We start from the raw sequence: 19,190 nt of genomic DNA, 5'->3' as shown, positions 1-19,190 counted from the left end.
ATTAAATTTTATTTAATTTTTAGTTTTTTATTAAAATACAATTGAAAACACAGGCAGTCAAACTCTAGACCCTGTACACTCAACTGTGCTATCACCACCTCTGATTCAGAGTGGACGTAAGGGTAGAAGTCAAGGCTTTTTCATAAACCAGAAAACTTTTATTTTTCTTCATTACAGGAAATGCAGATGACTTTAATTACACGCAACAAGGAGGCAGTCCTGTGATTGAAGGAGTGGATGATGCAAAGGAGATGGCACACACCAGACAGGCCTGCACTTTGCTAGGTAATGTCACTTTATTCTTGAGCTCTTCTGAGGAATAGCTTTTTTACTCAAGCAACCTTTGTTTAGAATATTGGCTTGACTTTATATTAAGTGGCGAGTATTGCTAAAAGATTTAATATTCCACATAGAACACATTTAGACAGCAAATGGGCAGGAGGTTTCTTTTTGGAGTGATAGAACTGTTCTAAAATTAGATTGTGGTAATAGTTGTGCAACTGTAAATTTACTAAAACATCATTGAATTGCACACTCAAAATGGGTGAATTTTATAGTATGCAAATTAGCCTTCAATAAAACTGTTCAAAATATATTTGGGGCATCAGGGGAGGGCTACTTGTAATTCTTTGCTTAAATTTTTACGAAATCTGAAACATGAAGCTAAGTGAAATGGGCTCCTCTACAAGCTCGCATTTTGTAGGAGCTTTTGGTTTGTTTGTTTGGTTGGTTTTGGGGATCTTTCTGTGGCTGGGAAATGTGGCTGAGTTGGCATCATGACAGAATATTACATTACATGTAGTTTATTCCAGCATTTTTTTTTCTGTTCCAACACTTCTGAAGCAGCTCAGATGTCACTATCTTGTTTCTGGGATTTAAAAAATGTTGGGCCTACATATGAATAAATTAATCTTTAGAACTTGTCATCAACAACTTAAAGAAAAAAAAAAACCTCAGAATATAAATAACTCTAAAATCATATGATGGCATTTTGAGTAGTACCCTCAGGTGAGTTAACTTAATTTAAAAGCACTGCTAATTACAGTGTGGACCAGGACCACTGTGGGCCTTGCTAGAAATGCAGAATCCTGAATCCCTTCTCAGGCCTACTGAAACATAATCTGCATATTGTCAAAATGTATTGGTGATTCATATGCATATTAAAAGTTTGAAAATCGCTGCATTTCTTCTCGGGCTAAATCTATTTGTAAACAGTAAATTGTGAATTTGAAAAAGCCATACAGAGGTTGCAGTGAGCTGAGATCACACCACTGCCCTCCAGCCTGGGTGACAGAGTGAGACTGTGTGTCAAAAAACAAAAAAGAAAAAGTCATAATGCAGGAGATGGTAAAAAATAATAATTATTATTATTATAGGGTCAGTACTGAATTATCCTTTCTTAGATTACATATTTGGAAATGATTTCACTGCTTCTATTTGCATGCAATTATATCTAATTTTCATGAGATTCTTATATTATTTAAAAATGAAGCCAGATCTGATAAAAGCTGAAAGCTGTCCAGCTTTCTCATCTTGCCTTATCCTTCAACTTCTGCTCTGATGCTGTATTTGGACGCATACTCATCAGGCTGGGATATAGCACCAGCCCAAACGCTTCTAATCTTGGTGTCTTTGACTTATACTTGGTCTGTAGTTTAAAGAAGTGATTAAATAATTACTTTTTAAACAGCCTTAAGAAGTAACAGCTTTATTGGGCTGTATTTGGAGCAGAGATAAATAGAAATGGTAATACTATTAATTTTAAACCCAGTGTGTGACAATGATGACAATAGTTTGTTTAGCACTTACTGTATGTCACATTGTGTATTAAGTATGCTATGTGCATTATCTCATTTAATCTTCACATACTTTGAAATAGTCACTATTATTTTCATATCTCAAATGAGAAAATGGAGGCATAGAATACTGACGTTACCTGTCCATTTGAGATGATAGGTCTGTACCAGAGCCAGGTCTCAAGCCAGATCAGCCACAGTCAGCAGCCATGTTATCCATCCATGATGCTAAACTGCCTAATGTGTTAATGTCAACAAAGACGAAAGTGTTGTTAGCTATGACACATTATAATATGCACAACATCTGCCAATATTCAGGAATTAACAATAGGCTTAAAATTGTCTACTATAATTGTTTAGTTGCTATTCTGAAATTAATCACTTGTTCATTCACTCTCTTGTTTCAGGAATTAGTGAATCTCATCAAATGGGAATTTTCCGAATACTTGCTGGCATCCTTCACTTAGGCAATGTTGGATTTACATCCCGAGACGCAGACAGCTGCACAATACCTGTAAGTTCAGAATAAGCTTTAGTGGGATGGCAGTTGAATTGTGTTTTAGATTTGTAGATTGTGTAAAGAAGCAATATAGTTTAAGTCTCTCTCTCAATATTATCAGAAATATAGTTATCAAAGACATATATTATCAAAAGGAGAATCTCAAACTGAGAATAAAGAAATATGGATTCTAATCCCTGGTGCATAGTGATTTTGTGGTGTGTGTGACAGAGATAGAGAGTGAAAGAGAGAGGGTTGGATAGATGAGATTAGTGACTGTGATGCAGATGTGGCCCCACAAGATCAGAAACTCATGGAAGTTAAAGCTATAAGGGATCATATTATGCCCTTATTGAAATGTTTCAGGACTCCCCACTGCCTTCAGAAGCAGACCCAACACCTTACTTGGCATGACATGACATGACATGAAAGGCCTTCATGACTGACACCTGACTTCCTATTGAGCTTCTTTCTCATTGCTTTGCACACTCCACATCCAGCCATTTCCATGCCAGGCTGGCTGTCTCTCCTGGCTTTGCTCAGATTCTCCCTGCTGGGGTTCGTAGATTGCTCTTCTTCCCTAGCCAGCTCTTACTCACTTCTCACAGGCAGACCTCTAGCATGTCTTCTTAGATACACACTCCCCCTTCTGCTTTCCTTTATTGTAGCTCAAATCACATTGTTCTATAAAGGTCTCTCTTGCTTGCCTTTACCCACTAGGATTTGAGGTCCTTGTGGAAAGAGCCATGCTATTCATTTTGGCATTCTTAATTAAGGCCTTAATTTAAATGGCATTTATTCAACTCAGTTGCCTTTTTTCTCTGGATCTATAGCCTCTTGTGTAAAAACAGATTCTCTACTCCTGTAAGAAAAGAATCTATTTCTTGTCTTTTCTGGATATACTACTTTGATACTATATTAGATGTGTGAGACATGATATAATATAAAATAAGTGACTTTATGATTTGAAAAGAAAGCTTTTTCTGTAACTTTTTTTTTTTTGAAGCGGAGTTTCACTCTTGTTGCCCAGGCTGGAGTGCAAAGGCATATGATCTCAGCTCACTGCAACCTCCGCCTCCTGGGTTCAGGCGATTCTTCTGCCTCAGCCTCCTGAGTAGCTGGGACTACAGGTGCACACCACCATGCACAGCTAATTTTGTATTTTTAGTAGAGAGAGGGTTTTACCATGTTGGCCAGGCTGGTCTTGAACTCCTGATCTCAGATGATCTGCCCACCTTGGCCTCCCAAAGTACTGGGATTACAGGTGTGAGGTGTGAGCCACTGCATCCAGCCCTGTAACTTATTTATTAGTCCAAGGGCCAAGAGCTAGATGGGCAGAGAGTTTGGTTTACAGAAAGCTTGATCCTCATGATTTTCTTTATGATTCTATTTGAGGTGTAATTTTCCTAAGCCATGGGTCCTAATTTTAGATGCATGATTCCTCCTTCCCTCTCCCAGCCTCTTTTTTTCTAATGGTGATTTTGTAAAAGGCAAAATGATAATTCTAATTTAAACCCCGATTTCTTCTAATGAAACATTGCTAGTCTTTTTAAAAGCCTTGTTGAGATATAATTCACATATCATACTCATTTAAAGTGTACCATTAAGTGGCTTTTAGTATATTCACAGATATGTGCAACCATCACCATAGTCGGTTTAAAATACTTCCGTGACCTCAAAAAGAAACCCAGTACCCTTTACTTATTGTTACCTATGTGTCAATTTCCCTAGCCCTAAGTAACCATAAATCTGTTTTCTGGCTGATTTGCCTGTTCTGGACATTTCATATAGATGGAATCATATCATATATGGTCTTTTGTGACTGGCTTCTTCCAAAATCCATCCATGTTGTAGCATGTGTCAATACTTATTCTTTTATATGGCTGAATAATAGTCCATTATATGGAGATACCATATTTTGTTTATCCATTGGTTGATTGATGGATATTTGAGTTGTTTCACCTTTTGGCTGTTATGAATAACCCTACTCTGAATGTTGGCATACAAACTGGATTTTTTAAAAAGAACTCAATTGATTTTTGCATCACCATCTTTCATCTTTGCCCTTGTGACCTTTCCCCAAGTGTCAAGCTTCTCCTGATCAAGAAAGTCGTGACTAATGTTATATCACATGTATCACTTCACTATGAGTCTTACCTAAAATTTGAGTGTACTATTTTCCTATTTGAGATGTCTAGAAGTTATTAATATCATCTTGGAGGAATAGTATTTACAATGTATGAAACTTGTCCAGAAGTTACTTCCATCCAGTTCTTGTAATTCTGTTATTTTTACTTTCTAACCAGTGCTTGTCAACTTTGTTGATTTGATGATAGCTATAAGTACTACAGTTTCACTATTTGGGGTAGGTGGAGATTAAATGAGTTTTTTTTTGTTTTTTGTTTTTTGTTTTTTCCTGTTTTTCTTTTTGAGACAGAATCTCTCTCTGTCACCTGATCTGGAGTGCAGTGATGTGATCTCGGCTCACTGCAACCTCCACCTCCTGGGTTCAAGCTATTCTCCAGCCTCAGCCTCCCGAGTAGCTGGGATTACAGGTGTGTGCCACCGCGTCCAGCTAATTTTTGTATATTTAGTAGAGACGGGGTTTCACCATGTTAGCCAGACTGATCTCGAACTCCTGACCTCAGGTGATGTGCCTGCCTTGGCCTCCTAAAGTGCTGGGATTACAGGCATGAGCCACTGTGCCTGGCCTTAAATGAGCTTTAGAAGTTACTGGTAAGACATATCTATTTGATAGTTCTGCTCCACCTTGAAGGCATTTGCTGAACCCAGTGACCTTGAGCTTTGGGTTTCATAGCAAAGTGAGCTACAGAAGACAAAGACAAAGCACAGGACTCATATAAACAGGGGAACACAAAGACTCCTGCCTAAAGCTGAGACCCTAAGTGGGGAGCTAGTAATCAGTTTGCCCACCACCCACTCCAAGAGTATAAAGAAAACGTAACCTGACCCATACTTTGGTGCCAAGTGGAGGCAGAAAACTATCTCCCTAAAAATTTATAACAGCAAACTGACTCTCACACATATTCATTCCCAGACTGATTTCATAGTTCCTGGAAGGTCTCAAAAAACGACATAAAGAAAATATAGCTTAAATTGATCCTGGGCCGGTAGTTGCCTAGGCACCTGACAGAAGCAACTGCAAATCTACTTTGGAGGACCCACCTTCAGTCTAGGTCTCAGTGGAGTCCCATCAGAAAAGTTACAAGAAGTATTGACTCACAATCAGAAATCACAAGTCCCCCCAGTGAAACAAAATAGAAGGAGCTAGGAGAAATGACAGATAGCAGAGTCATACCTGCTAAGAATGCCAAAATAAATTAACAGCAGATTTGGCACAACTGAAGAGAAAACTGATAAGCTAGAAGATAGATGTGAAGAAATTGCCCAAAATGCAAGATAAGACTCAAAGATAGAACACTTGAAACGGTAATTAAGAGAGAGGGATAGAGTAATCATGTCTAATTTTAATCTAATGAAAATTCATAAAGGAGAGAAGAGAGAGAATGAAGCAGACATAATATTCCAAGAGATCATTACTAAAAAGTTTTAGAACCTGTGAAAATGACTAACCCACAGAAAATCCCAGTTAGGATAAATAAAAAGAAATCTACTCCTAAGCACATCATAATGATTTCAAAGACAGAGGAGACTTCAAACAGAGAGATTAAGAGATTGCCCTTGAAGAAATAGCAGTTAATCTGATAGCTCACTTTCCAGCTGCAGTTATAAAAGCCAGAACACAGTGGAATAATATCTTCAGTGTTCTTAGAATGGAAACTATTAACTTAGAATTATATATCCAGTTAAAATATCTTTCTAGAATGAATTAAAGTTGGAAGCATTTTCAGACAATTGAAAACAAGAGCAGCCAGGTGTGGTAGCTGACACCTGTAGTCCTAGCACTTTGGGAGGCTGAGGCGGGTGGATCACCTGAGGCTAAGAGTTTGAGACTAGCCTGGCCAACATGGCAAAACCCTCTCTCTACTTAAAATACAAAAATTAGCTGGGCGTTGTGCGCATGCCAATAATCCCAGCTATGTGGGAGGCTGAGTCATGAGAATTGCTTGAACCTGGGTGGCGGAGGTTACAGTGAGCTGAGATCGTGCCACTGTACTCCAGCCTGGAGGATAGAGTGAGACTGTCTCAAAAAAAAAAAAAAAAAAAAAAAGCTTATAAGAATCTGCTGTTGCCAGTGAGCCCTCACTAGAGGAAATATTAAATATTAAAGGATATAGTTTAGGCAGAAGGAAAGTGATCCCAGTTAGAAGAGCTAAGATGCAAGAAGAAATGAACTAAGAAGTTAGTAAAATGTGGGCAAATGTAGGTAAAATTTGATTAATTAAAATAATAATAGTATATTGATCTGGTAAAAGATAGAATTCCCCACAAGACATGTATTAATTACAAAGGGAAAGATAGTTATCATTACAGTCAAGAAACCTGGCAGACATTCCCTTAACCAAGTGATCACAATTGATAGTATGAATATTTGGACCAATGAATATCACATAGCTTTGGATGTGTGCGACACCACTTCTCTGGTATTTCTGCCAAAATCTAATCATGAGGTAATATCATAGAGACACAAACTGAGGGACTCTTAAAAAAGTCAAGGTCACAAAAGACAAAGAAGAATGAAGAACTGTTCATGTTAAAGGAGACTAATGAGACATGATAGCTAAATTCAATGCATGATCCTGGATTGAATCCTGGACCATAAAAATTAATTATTTTTTGTAGAGCACACTGTTAGGCCAGCTGGCAAAGACTGATTTAGATCTGCAGGTTATATTATAGGATTGTATCATTGCTAATTTTCTCATTTTCTTCATTATACTGCACTTATGTAAGATAATGTCCATGTATTTTAGGAAATGCACACTGAAATATTTAGATTAAAGGGGCATTGTGTTTGAAATTTACTCTTAAAAAGTTCTGAAAAAGTAATGTGTGTGTGTGTATATATGTGTGTGTGTGTGTGTGTGTGTGTGTTAAAAAGTGAGAGAGTGATAAAAGGGAATGTGGTTAAATGTTAATATTTAGGGAATCTGAGTGAAGGGAATTTTTTGTACTATTCTTGCAACTTTTCTGTTAGTCTAAAATTAGATTAAAAGTTTAAAATATGAAATGAATCTCTAGCCGCTTACCCTGCCCCCACACACAAAAGGTAGAACTAAAGTATTGAATAACAGAGGATAAATTGGGATGGGGTGTTTGGAGTTAGTGTTACCTAGTTACATTATGTTAATTATATAACAGAATAGTAACAAAGTAAACCTTTCAAACTAGTGGAGAGGAAAATGGATTGAAAAAAATCAAAATATGGCAAGAAAGAGGGAGAAAAAGAAATGTTGAAAAACAGGACAACCAAAAGAACAAAATAAGATAGAAATAATTAAAAATGGACTAAATGCTCCAGCTAAAAGACTTAGATTGTTAGACTGGTTAAAAAAAATCAGATATAACCATGGAATACTACCCAGTCATAAAAAAAAATGACATCATGCCCTTTGCAGCAACATGGACTCAGCTGGAAAACATTATCCGAAGTAATGCAAAAACAGAAAACCAAATACATGTTCTCACGTAAGTGGGAGCTAAACATTGGTTGCACATGGTCATAAATGGGAACAACAGACACGGGGGAATACAAGAGAGGGTAATGGTTGAAAAAAACTACCAGTTGGCAGCTATGTGCACTACCTAGGTGATGGATTCATTTATACTCCAAACCTCAGCATCACACAATATTCCTTTATTATGTACTTGTGCACAAACCTGCACATGCACCCCCCGATTCTAAAATAAAAGTCGAAAAAAGAAAAAAAAGTTTCAGGTATATACTTTTTAAAGAAGCATTCCTAAACTATAGAGGTACAGAAAGTTTGAAAAAAAAAGTTTAGAAAAGACATGCTAGCTAGGGCAAAACTGGCAGCACTGTGCGGGTATTGAACAAAATAGACTTTGAGGCCAAAAGCAGTGCTAGAAGGAAATAGAGTGACTTTGCAATGATAAAGATTTTATTCACTGTGCATGGTGTCTGCCTGTAATCCTAGGAGACTGAGGCAGGAGGATCTCTTGAGCCCAGGATTTTGAGGCTACAGTGAGATACGATTGTACCACCACACTCTAGCCTGGGCAACAGAATGAAATCCCATCTTTAAAGAGAACAGATTTTATTCACCAGGGGTATGTAATAGTGCTAAACTTCTATGTACTTAATGACATAACCTCAAAAGATATATAGCAAAAATCAACAGAAACCACAAGAAGAGACAAATTTGCTGTCAGAGTGGGAGATGATTGACTTCTCTCAATTATTGATAGGTGAAGTCCAAAAATGAGTAAAGCTGTGGAGAATTTAAACCAAACCGTTAACCATCTTGATGTAATAGAACAATATGGTAACAACATTCAAGTAGAATATGTTTACAGAATGCTGACCTACTTTTTTTTTTTTTTAATTTTAAGAAAATCGAGATGGAGTCTCACTCTGTCACCCAGGCTGGAGTGCAGTGGTGCTGTCTCAGCTCACTGCAACCTCCACCTCCCAGGTTCAAGCAGTTCTCCTGCCTCAGCCTCCCCAGTAGCTGGGATTACAGGTGTCCGCCAGCACAAGCAGCTAATTTTTGTATTTTTAGTGGAGACAGGGTTTTACCATGTTGGCCAGGCTGGTCTCAAACTCCTGAGCTCAGCTGATCCTCCTGCCTTAGCCTCCCAAAGTGCTGGGATTACAGGCGTGAGCCACCTGGCCCCGCCTGACCCACTTCTAAATGATGTCAGACTCTAAACACGTACATGTATATGGCTGCTTATGTAAGGGAGTTGAGCAGGCAGTGGTGCTAGTTTGTATCTAAAGTGATTACTTGGGCGAAAGGGGGATGAAAGAAGGAAGACGGGTGCTTGAGTGTGAAGAGTCTACAGATGAGGGTGTCAGGAGACCCAGGTTCTAATGCCAACTCTGACATCAATTGCCAGCTGATTTTTGACAAAGCTATTTGTTATCTTGGATCCTATTTCCTCATTTATCCACCAGAGACAATGTTCACCCTGCCTGTTCCCCAGAAATGTTGTCAGATTCCACTGATACATGTGATTGAAGATGTTGAAAAATATAATGTACTAACATGGATTAAAATAGACAAGTATTTATCAAACACCTACTCATGCAAGGCTCCTGGAAGATATTCTAGGGGGTACAGGGATATGTAAATCATGAAAGTCATTCTGATCTAAAAAGTCACACAGATAACTGTCAAATTACCTGCTTACAATCCTTCAGTGGTCTCCCATTTCTCTAAGGATAAAGACCAGCTGGGGTATAGCCTCTGTCTGTTTCTGTGACTTCAGTTCACATTTTCTCCCTCATTCAGCTTCAATCCTTCCTATAGGTGATTTCCTTCCTACCACAGAATATTTTTGCCAGCTGTTTCCTTGGCTTGAAAAGTCCTTTTCTCCCCCTTTCACCCAGTTAGCACCTTCCTTTTCTCAAGGGAACTGTCTCCTGCTTCCTAAACAGAGCATATTCCTCTCACATGGACTCAGCATAGTGTCCTTGGTCTTTGTGGTATTTTTCATTTTAGGGAGCAATCATTTGATTAATTTCCATTTTTCCCGAGTGACTGTAAGTTCTAGGAGGGCAGGGACCATGTTTGCTTTTGCTGTCTGGCGCATAGTATCACTCAGTAAATAATTGTTGACTAACTGACTGATTTTTTGATCGAATGAATGAAGGTACTTTAAGAGAGATACAAACAAATACTATGAAGAGTTAAAGGAAGAAGTAATTTTTGAAGTGAGCCCCAGAAGAGATTGCAAAATGCTGCCTGGATGCCAGTTTAATGGATGAATGTGTTTATTATCACTAATCAACTTTGAGTTATCTTGGTGTTTGTTGTAACAAAGAAATTGCTGAATTTTATTTGTTAACTCTTTGTTAACATTTTCCAGGAGATTCTTATTTGATTTATCTGGTCATAGGAAATAACTCATTATCTTTTGGCAGCCCAAGCATGAACCTCTCTGCATATTCTGTGACCTCATGGGTGTGGACTATGAGGAGATGTGTCACTGGCTCTGCCATCGGAAGCTGGCTACTGCCACAGAGACGTACATCAAGCCCATCTCCAAGCTGCAGGCCACAAATGCCCGTGATGCTTTGGCCAAGCACATCTATGCCAAGCTTTTTAACTGGATTGTAGATAATGTCAATCAGGCTCTCCATTCTGCTGTCAAACAGCACTCTTTTATTGGTGTGCTGGACATTTACGGGTGAGTATATTTGGCTAATTGGTCTGCCAGAGAGCATTCCTTTCTAGAACTTACCTAGTAAGTCTAAGTGGGCATTTGATTCTGTTTCCTACTGGTAAAGAGAAGGGAGACTTTGCCTACGACAATTGAAGAATACCTTGATGATGGTGATGCAATTGCATGTTGCTTAAAATTTAAGTAAAACAAAAAAAAATGCTTCAAATCTGAAGCTAATTTACTTAGCTAGTGCATAGACTTAATTGGTTTTCAGATGCTCATGTGGTAAATTATCACTGAAATTCTAAAAATCTAATTTTATTTGCTAGTTTGCCTTATTTGAGTACCTGTCTTTAGCTATTAAAATCCTCCCCTCATATTTGTGCTTGTTTCATACTTAATTTTTCATTCTCTGGTTCTCTTTTCAAAAGAACCTGTAGGATCTCTGTTCCTATTTCCCTCCTATGTGTGTGTAACACTGTCAGTAAATTGGCAAGAGCAATGGGTTTATCATAATTCTGATGTTCCCCACTTGGGGGTGAATGAGCCCTCAAAAACTCATAGTGTTGAACACCTCTGCATGCTAGGGCCGTTAAACAAAACAAAACACAACAAAAAAAGCCTCTCCGCTGCATGGCTGATGCTCATCTGCTGGGTACATATTTCTTGTTACTGACTTATAAATTTTTATCTTCACTGATATGGAAAGAAAGTTTTACAATGTTGGGGGATGTCCCATTTCTTTCTTCCTAATGTGTATATTTTGAATATTTTTAAAAAGCTTTTTGTTCCTTTTCTCCCCTTTCCATATTATCTTCGTGGTTACAGATTTGAAACATTTGAGATAAATAGTTTTGAACAGTTTTGCATAAATTATGCAAATGAAAAACTACAGCAACAATTCAATATGGTAAGAATGTTCTTCCTTAAATAATATTCTGCTATAAATTATTCTCTTGAATTCCTAGTCTTTGTTTAAAAGCTTATCCCTGAAATGAAGTTGTGAATTATAATTATTATATGGAATTTAGAACTGATGATTAATGAATGGTACAACATTAGAAAAATGTTTTACGGGCCAGGTGGGATTCAAGGCTATCCTTGGATTGCTGTCTGATAATAATGAAAATTTGGGACAAATAGATTGAAAGAAGCAGGCAGTGTGTTAGGTAATTGCTTGGGAGTATGAAGCTTTGAGCCCAGGGATATCTTTCAGTTTGTTATTTTGAAGTTAATTGTATGTGGAATTATGACTGTCTTAATGCTTACTTGCTATATTAGCAAGATGTCAGAACTAAAAAGCAGAATTTTACATATTCTCTTTTCAACAGTCTGGGACATTCACTGAGGCAATGGCAATGGGAATATTTTGAGTGGCTCTTGTGAAGTAGTAATATTAAATATCTTAGAGGAGTACCGTGGTGTTGGGAGATTCAGAGATGCTTAAAAATCAGAGTCAGCAGATTGTGATAGTGAAGGACACAGAGCCCAGAGGTGAACTGTGTGAGTTGGAATCCTACCCTGTGTCAGTTATCCAGGAGATCTTGGGCAAGTTAGTTGACCTCCCTGGGCCTTAACTTCCTCATCTATAAAATGGACATAATAATAGTACCTGCTGTGTGTGGTTTTATGGATTAAATGGATTGGAATATGTAAAGTGTCCATCATGTGCCAGGCACAGTTCTAAGTGCAAGAGTGGGAGTGATTCTTAGTGTTGATGAAAGAAAATATTAAAATGAGACACCCATAGGAATTAGAAGATAGAGCTGAAGGGCAGGAAAGACACCCTTAATAAATCCTCATCTTGTAAAGAGAGAGGTCAAGTGGTATGGTTTGTAGTTGATGCACAAAAACCAGATGTTTAAAGACATTGCAAGTTACAAATTTGGTAAAAAACAAAAGAGGATCTAAAAATATTAATATGGGGAGAATAGTGGAAGAGTGGGATGGAGGTAGTGTATGTGAATTTAGCCTCTTTTGTGTCATAACGAAATCAGTAGATGTTTCATAGTGATAAATCAGAAGGTAGCTGACAAGCACATTCTTTAGAAATATGTAGGTAAATATCAGAAGAAATAGCTAAGGGAATTAAAAATGGTTGCCTCCAGGGAGCGAGACTGGGGTTGGGGAGAGATGGGACAAGGAGTTGCTGCTTGCCATTATAAAACCTTTTAGACTGTTTGATTACATGTTCCATATACTATGATAAAAACTTGAACCATCTTTGTTTAGCAAATTAAGCTTCTTACCACAGTGAAATAACGTAGAAGTGATCTTAAAACCTTAGGCCTATGACCGTTTCCATAATAAGATGACTACTAATATGATTTTCATCTCTGCATAAAAAAATTAATAAAAACCTATCAGAAACTAAACTGAGCATTACCGTTTCTCAAGGTGTTTCTGAGTTTCTTAATACTTAGTTAATGCCACAGTCTTCCACTCTTTCCGATTGTTTCCACACAGAGTGACTGGAATGGAAGGAAACAATGCCAGCCTCTTTAGGAACTGGCTAGTTTGTCTGTTTTTCAGGGGCCTCCTGTCTGCATGTGTGTTTTGGTCTCTTGCGTCTCCTCCTCTTTCCTGCTTTCTGTCTCTATCTACCTGTTTCTCCTTCTCTCTTCACATACCCCCTTAACATTCTGCATCTTTGATTCTCTCTGCACAACTGCTCTGCCCCCTCTTCCTATCCTATGGCAGGTTCTTTCCTTCTAGTCTGTATACATCTTCTCCACCTCAAGCTCTCTACTTTCTCACTCACTTTAAACTTCCCGTGAACCCAGCAGTGGTTGGAATGCTCTTCTCATCCTCTTAACTCGCTTATCTCCCACTCATTTTGGCTTCTTTCAGCTTCAACTCCCATTACTCATTGCCTAATTATTTTCTTGTTTCGCAGTTCAAATACCTGAGAGAGAGAATCTGATTAACACTGTTGAGTTTTTCATCAGAGGTCTCTAGCAGGAGACCGCCCTCACGTACCCACACTGGTTTAGTCAGCTGTGACTAGGAACGTGGGGTCTCACAGTATAAAGAACTTGACTGCATAGGGCTGTTACCCGATCTGGGGATGTAGTTGGGGGCAGTCAGCATGAGAAACCCCGTGACTGGCATGCTTAGTGTTTGAAGGCATTACTATATTGACCAAGAATCTCTTGCCATATTGAACTACATGCCCGTATTCTTTGACAATTGAACATCCAAAATTTTAAAGACCCCAGGAGCTTTTCCAAACAAGACATGGAGATGTGTGTGGGAAATAATGCTCTATTTAATGTCTAGAGCAGTGTTTCTGTTGTCAATATTGAGACTGCATATAAATTAATGAAATTTTTAAAAACAGAGCGCATTGTTTTGGAAGATACTCGTACCATCAGTCAGGGTGTCCTGCTGACATATGGTGCCCTATTTGCCTTCTCATTAATCAGAAGAACAGAAGAAATTTGCTTTCTTATTGTAGCAGGATGAGCCACAGACAAAACCTCTCAGACCCCGAGTTGTAGAAGGAAGGGCTTTATTCAGCTGGGAGCATCAGCAAGCTACTGCCTTAAAATCCGAGCTCCCCTAGTGCACAATTTCTGTCCCTTTTAAGGGCTCACAACACTAAAGATTTCATGTGAAAAGGTGATTGATTTGAGCAAGCAGCGGGTACGTGACAGGGACTGCATGCACTGCTGGTCAGAGTGAAACAGAACAGGGCAGGGAGTTTCACAGTGTTCTTCTATACAATGTCAGGAACATCGGTTTCTAAGTCATGAGTTGATTTGTAACTACTGGGTTTAGGCCAGGCAGGCCCAGGCCTGGTTTTGGGCCTGGCGCCGGGCTGCCTGTCTTTGGTTTTACTTCCTTGTTTTTTTCTTAAAACAGGTACTGAGTATAAAATAATATAAAACAATATGAGAGGGTCTCTCTCTTTCCTCATTCCCCCCTTTTGAGACTCTCACTTTTTATTAGTGGGAGTTCTCACTCTTATTTTTGCTACTTATGTCTTTTTGTGCAATAGATTGATAGTGATTTATATAGTGCACTTGTGCTGAAGCATTTTGGTGAACAAAGGTAGCGATGAAGATTTTTTAATCATTTGAAGAACTACAGGTAGCAAACAAGGGAGCAGTAAGCAGGTTTTTATTACTATTATAACTTTTATTATAAGAGTTTTAAATTCTCTTAGTGCTGGGAACTAATTTTTAAGCATGGTTCTCGGATTAAGTCCGTGCCACACTTGCACAGGTACATGTGCCAGTTTTGTCATATTTTAAACTATGTCTTTAACTACTTGCCTTTGGTTATCTATGTGTAGACAGTAATTAGTAAGGTTAAATTTCTTATAGACCCTTTTTTAGTTGCTAGCAAGTAGTCGAGAGCCAGTCTATTTTGATAGATAGCATTTTTTTATCTGAGTTTTTTGTTTTTTGCCGGGCCAGAATAGTCAAGGCTTGACTGGTTTTATTAGTGATGGTTTTTAAAACAGCTTGCAACCGTATGATTCAGTTGAGCGTGTAAATGGAGGTCCAGTGTTCCCATGAGCCGTCTTGTGTCTAAGAGGCAGGCCTATAGTATTATATAATTTTTTAGGAGGTCATTTATCATCTTTTTAATTACCTATGGCTATGCTTCGTTTTCTGCGGGAAGCATAAGCAGGGAAGCCCAGAAGTTCACCTGTTTTTATGGGCAGTAAGAAGAAAGATGGTTTAATAGTGCCAATAACACAAGTACCTGTCTACTGGTCAGGCAGCTTAGCATAGGCTCTATGTCTACATATCCAGTATAACCCGGTGGGGGCAGTCTAGTCCTGGTGGAATTCTGGGTGGTACTGTTTTTGCAGTACTATTATACAGCTTTTGCCTAAGACAACTAAGCTGCCTTACAGAATTAGTGAATCTTTTTCCTTTTCTAGCTATGCAGTACTGTCTAATAATTGAGACTTTTAGAACCTAAAAATTGTCAGGGTGGTTCTTTTGGGCCGGGAATTCATCAGGAACTGGGTCTGTAGGAACTAATTCTTGGGCTTCCTATGGCCATTGATCTCCTGTTATGGTTCCTCCACAAGCATAACATGAAGTGACTTTTAGAGACTGGGCTACATATTCGGCTAATTGCAAAAACAAGTTTTTAGTTTTTTCCTGGAATCTCTGGTGCTGGCACATTTAGTTCATCATAGAAAGTCTGAAATACTGGTTCTGGAGAGTGTCTTTGAACCTCACCTTTTATTAGGATGCTTACGCTAGGATCTAGTTCTTTTTCATCAATGCCTAATGTTATGTATTTTTTAAATTTCATTTTAGGTCTGAGGAGTTTGTAATTACCAATTCTAAAGGGTTGCAGCTCCCACTCGTGCAGGAGGGGCTGACTTTTTCTTTTTAGAGCCAAACAGGATCTTTTTAATTTTTATTTTAAGTAGCCTAAATGACACAAGACCAGTATTGACACATTTCACATAAATATGATTCTTGACAGATATACTTATTTTCTGTTGTGTAACTTTTTTCTCAATCTAGAGAACTGCATCCCAATCTATGCTGCTTACTGTTAATAGTGGCACATGCATCAAATTTTAAGGTTACATTTTTGGGGACCACTCTTTCTTCTGTCCTAGCTATTACTTTACTTGTGTCACTTAGAAAAGGATCAGTCCTTAGTCTTATTTTAAAAACTGTGATCATGGGAGGCTTAAAATGAGTCATAACACGCATCAGGTTGGTTATTTTCTGGGCTACATACCTTGGATAAAATAGCATTATATAAAGTTTCTTTTAGAGTCCTGGTACACTTATAATAACCATAAAATAATAGGACTGTAGCAATCTTTTGTCCTACCTCAGTGACTTGATATATATATATATATACTGGGAACAGCCCTCAGTCTGAGGAAGGTCAGTTGAAGTCCTTACTGTACAAGTCTAAATTTTAAGGAAAATGAGTCCTGTGATGAGTTTCCTCATGGTTCAGCCATGCGTGGGCCAGTCAGCTTCCGGGTGTGACTGGAGCAGGGCTTGTTTTTTCAGAGTCACTTTGCAGGGGTTGGCGAAGCTGCTCCCATCCACGTACAGCTCCCAGTCTACTGATGTTTAAGGATGGTGTCGGAGGTTGGGCCCAGTAGAATAAACTGAGTCCAGTACTTTTACACAATTATGTTTAACTGGGCTCTCTGATACCAGGAGCAAGGTGGCGGGGTTTAGGGTGTTGTAAACTTCAGTGGTTATGTGGGGATTTTTACAGAGTAAGCTTTGGTATCGAGTTAGTCTAACATTTATTAGCTAATGGTGTCCTTTGGTATTTATTAAAATTACCACAGCATGGGGGGACTTTATGTTTAGGTTTTGCCTAAGAGTTAGCTTATCTGCTTCTTGTGCTAACAGGGCCGTTGCTGCCAGGGCCCTTGGACATGGGGGCCAGGCTTTGGAAACCCCGTTTAGTTGTTTTGAGAGATGAGCCACTGGCCTTGGTCAGGGCCCTACAGTCTGGGTGAAAACTCCAACTGCCATTTTTTTTTTTTGACATATACAGTGTAAAGAGTTTTCTCAGGTCAGGTATACCGCCTCAGGGCTGGGGCTGATGTGAGTTTCTTTTTAACTCATGAAAAGCTCATTGTTGTTGGTGGTAACAGATGTAGTTTATCTAATCTACATTTTTATTGACTGTCATTTACCAAAATATTGACTTAAATCCTGTAATTGTTTGATTTCAAGCTTTAAATTGATTTGGTATTCCTTGCGGGGCTCTAATTGCATCTAAATAGATGTGAGAGTTGAAAGACCTATAAGGGGCTTCTCTCGCTTTACCACGGATTATTATTATTTTTTCTTCCTCTGGTTGATGAAATGCATGGGTGAAAGGGATAGCCAAATGGACTAAAGCACAAGTGCCACTCTAGTTATTTGGCAGAGTGCCCAGTAAAGGTCCACCACAATACCACCCCACATCCGCTTGGGGATGAACAAGGGCTCTTGATAAGCTCTTGAAAATTCTTAAGCTCACTGCATCCCTTCAGGTCTCCAAGGAATGCTAAGTCTCCTCTCTGCCATGAGAGACACAAAGTGAACTTAGTGGTGGGAGACGGAAGCTAGATGGCCCTCGGGGGCTGACCCGCAGGGACTTCAGGATATAGCAGAGAGAACTTGGCATGACTTATTACTCTAGGCTGTAGAATTCTGGAAAAGAGCTACAATGCAGCCCACACCTGGTCGACTGGAGGACCACCTCAGTGGAAGGGGGACAGTCAGGGCCTCTGGCCTGCCATGTGCACAAGCATAACAATTGCTTTTGTTTAACGTGCAGATGGAATATTTCATCCATTCCAACCAGACATTTGCATCCTGGTATGCTGTCTTAATTGCCAAAGTTTGTTTTAAGTCTTTAACTTCTATGATCTTCTAGTAAAATGAACGTTTCCTTTAGCACCTATTTTTATTAGTTTTTGGACTAAAAAAAAAAGCTAAACACCATTTTATATTTAATAATGCTTTTTGTATGATTTTTATACCAGATAAGCTAAATTTTACCTTTATATTAGTGTGTTATTAATTTTAACAAAACCTTATAGACATATTTATCTAATTTTTCATGTTTCACCATAAGGTAAGACTTTATAGACTCTTTTTAACCTTTTACAGTTTTTGTTAAAGAGCAGGTTGATATTTTAAGAAAAATCTGTTGCATTTTTACTTTAATGTCCAGTTCACAGACAAACTGGATGATGCCTTTTTAACTTTAGCTATGATGTGGTTTGTTGTTGTTGTTGTTGTTGTTTTTTTTTTTTTTTTGAGACGGAGTCTCGCTGTGTCTCCCAGGCTGGAGTGCAGTGGCGTGATCTCGGCTCACTGCAAGCTCCGCCTCCCGGGTTCACGCCATTCTCCCGCCTCAGCCTCCCAAGTAGCTGAGACTACAGGCACCCGCCACCACGCCCGGCTAGTTTTTTGTATTTTTAGTAGAGACGGGGTTTCACCATGTTAGCCAGGATAGTCTCGATCTCCTGACCTCGTGATCCACCCGCCTCGGCCTCCCAAAGTGCTGGGATTACAGGCTTGAGCCACCGCGCCCGGCCAGCTATGATGTTTACACACAAAATTTTCTTTACAATTAAGGTTTTAAAACTTGCCTAACCTTTCAAAACAATAATTTTTTTGACCTTTTAATGTAGGGTAAAAATCCACATTCTTATGCCTCTTTATAATTTTTTTGCTAAAGGTATAGTTTACCTTTTTTTATATACCTTGCACATAAACTGTTTTTTTTTTCAGTAGTATTCAGGAGGCCTTATTACTTTTAAATTATATAACTTTTTTGCATAACATTTTTTTTATAACTTTTCTTTTTTTACGTCTTTTGCAGACAATTTTTTTTGACATGTCTCAACTTTCTGACTTATTACAAACGTTTTTTTTTTAATAACCAGTTAATTTATTTCAGGACAAGAATTTACCATATAACATTCTTTTTATATAAATTCTGCTCCCCCCCCACTTTTTTTTCCTTTCTGAAAATTTTTCAACATAGTTCTTAGTGGGGTGGGCTTATTTTGCGCCTGACCCATGTTTTCGCAAGACAAAATACTACACTCACACCACACACACTCACCACAAAACAAAGAACAGGTAAAGAGGGCACACACACACGCTTTTATTGTT

The 19,190-nt window shown here is 38.5% G+C and overlaps 1 protein-coding gene across 5 annotated transcripts in view; it reads left to right on the top strand.

Moving 5' to 3' along the window:
- Positions 1-19,190, top strand: part of MYO5A (myosin VA) — a 222,022-nt gene that overhangs the window by 111,896 nt on the left and 90,936 nt on the right. For all 5 annotated transcript variants that reach the window (XM_050797908.1, XM_050797912.1, XM_050797911.1 and 2 more), the window contains exons 8-11: positions 178-285; positions 2,204-2,310; positions 10,325-10,590; positions 11,395-11,476. In XM_050797908.1, coding sequence (XP_050653865.1) covers positions 178-285; positions 2,204-2,310; positions 10,325-10,590; positions 11,395-11,476 — 563 coding nt within the window. The remainder of the gene's footprint in view (positions 1-177; positions 286-2,203; positions 2,311-10,324; positions 10,591-11,394; positions 11,477-19,190) is intronic.

Source organism: Macaca thibetana, chromosome 7, assembly GCF_024542745.1.
Source record: "Macaca thibetana thibetana isolate TM-01 chromosome 7, ASM2454274v1, whole genome shotgun sequence".
NCBI lineage: Eukaryota > Metazoa > Chordata > Mammalia > Primates > Cercopithecidae > Macaca > Macaca thibetana.
Note: the sequence above shows the minus strand (reverse complement) of the source record. Positions and strands in the feature narration are given on the sequence as shown.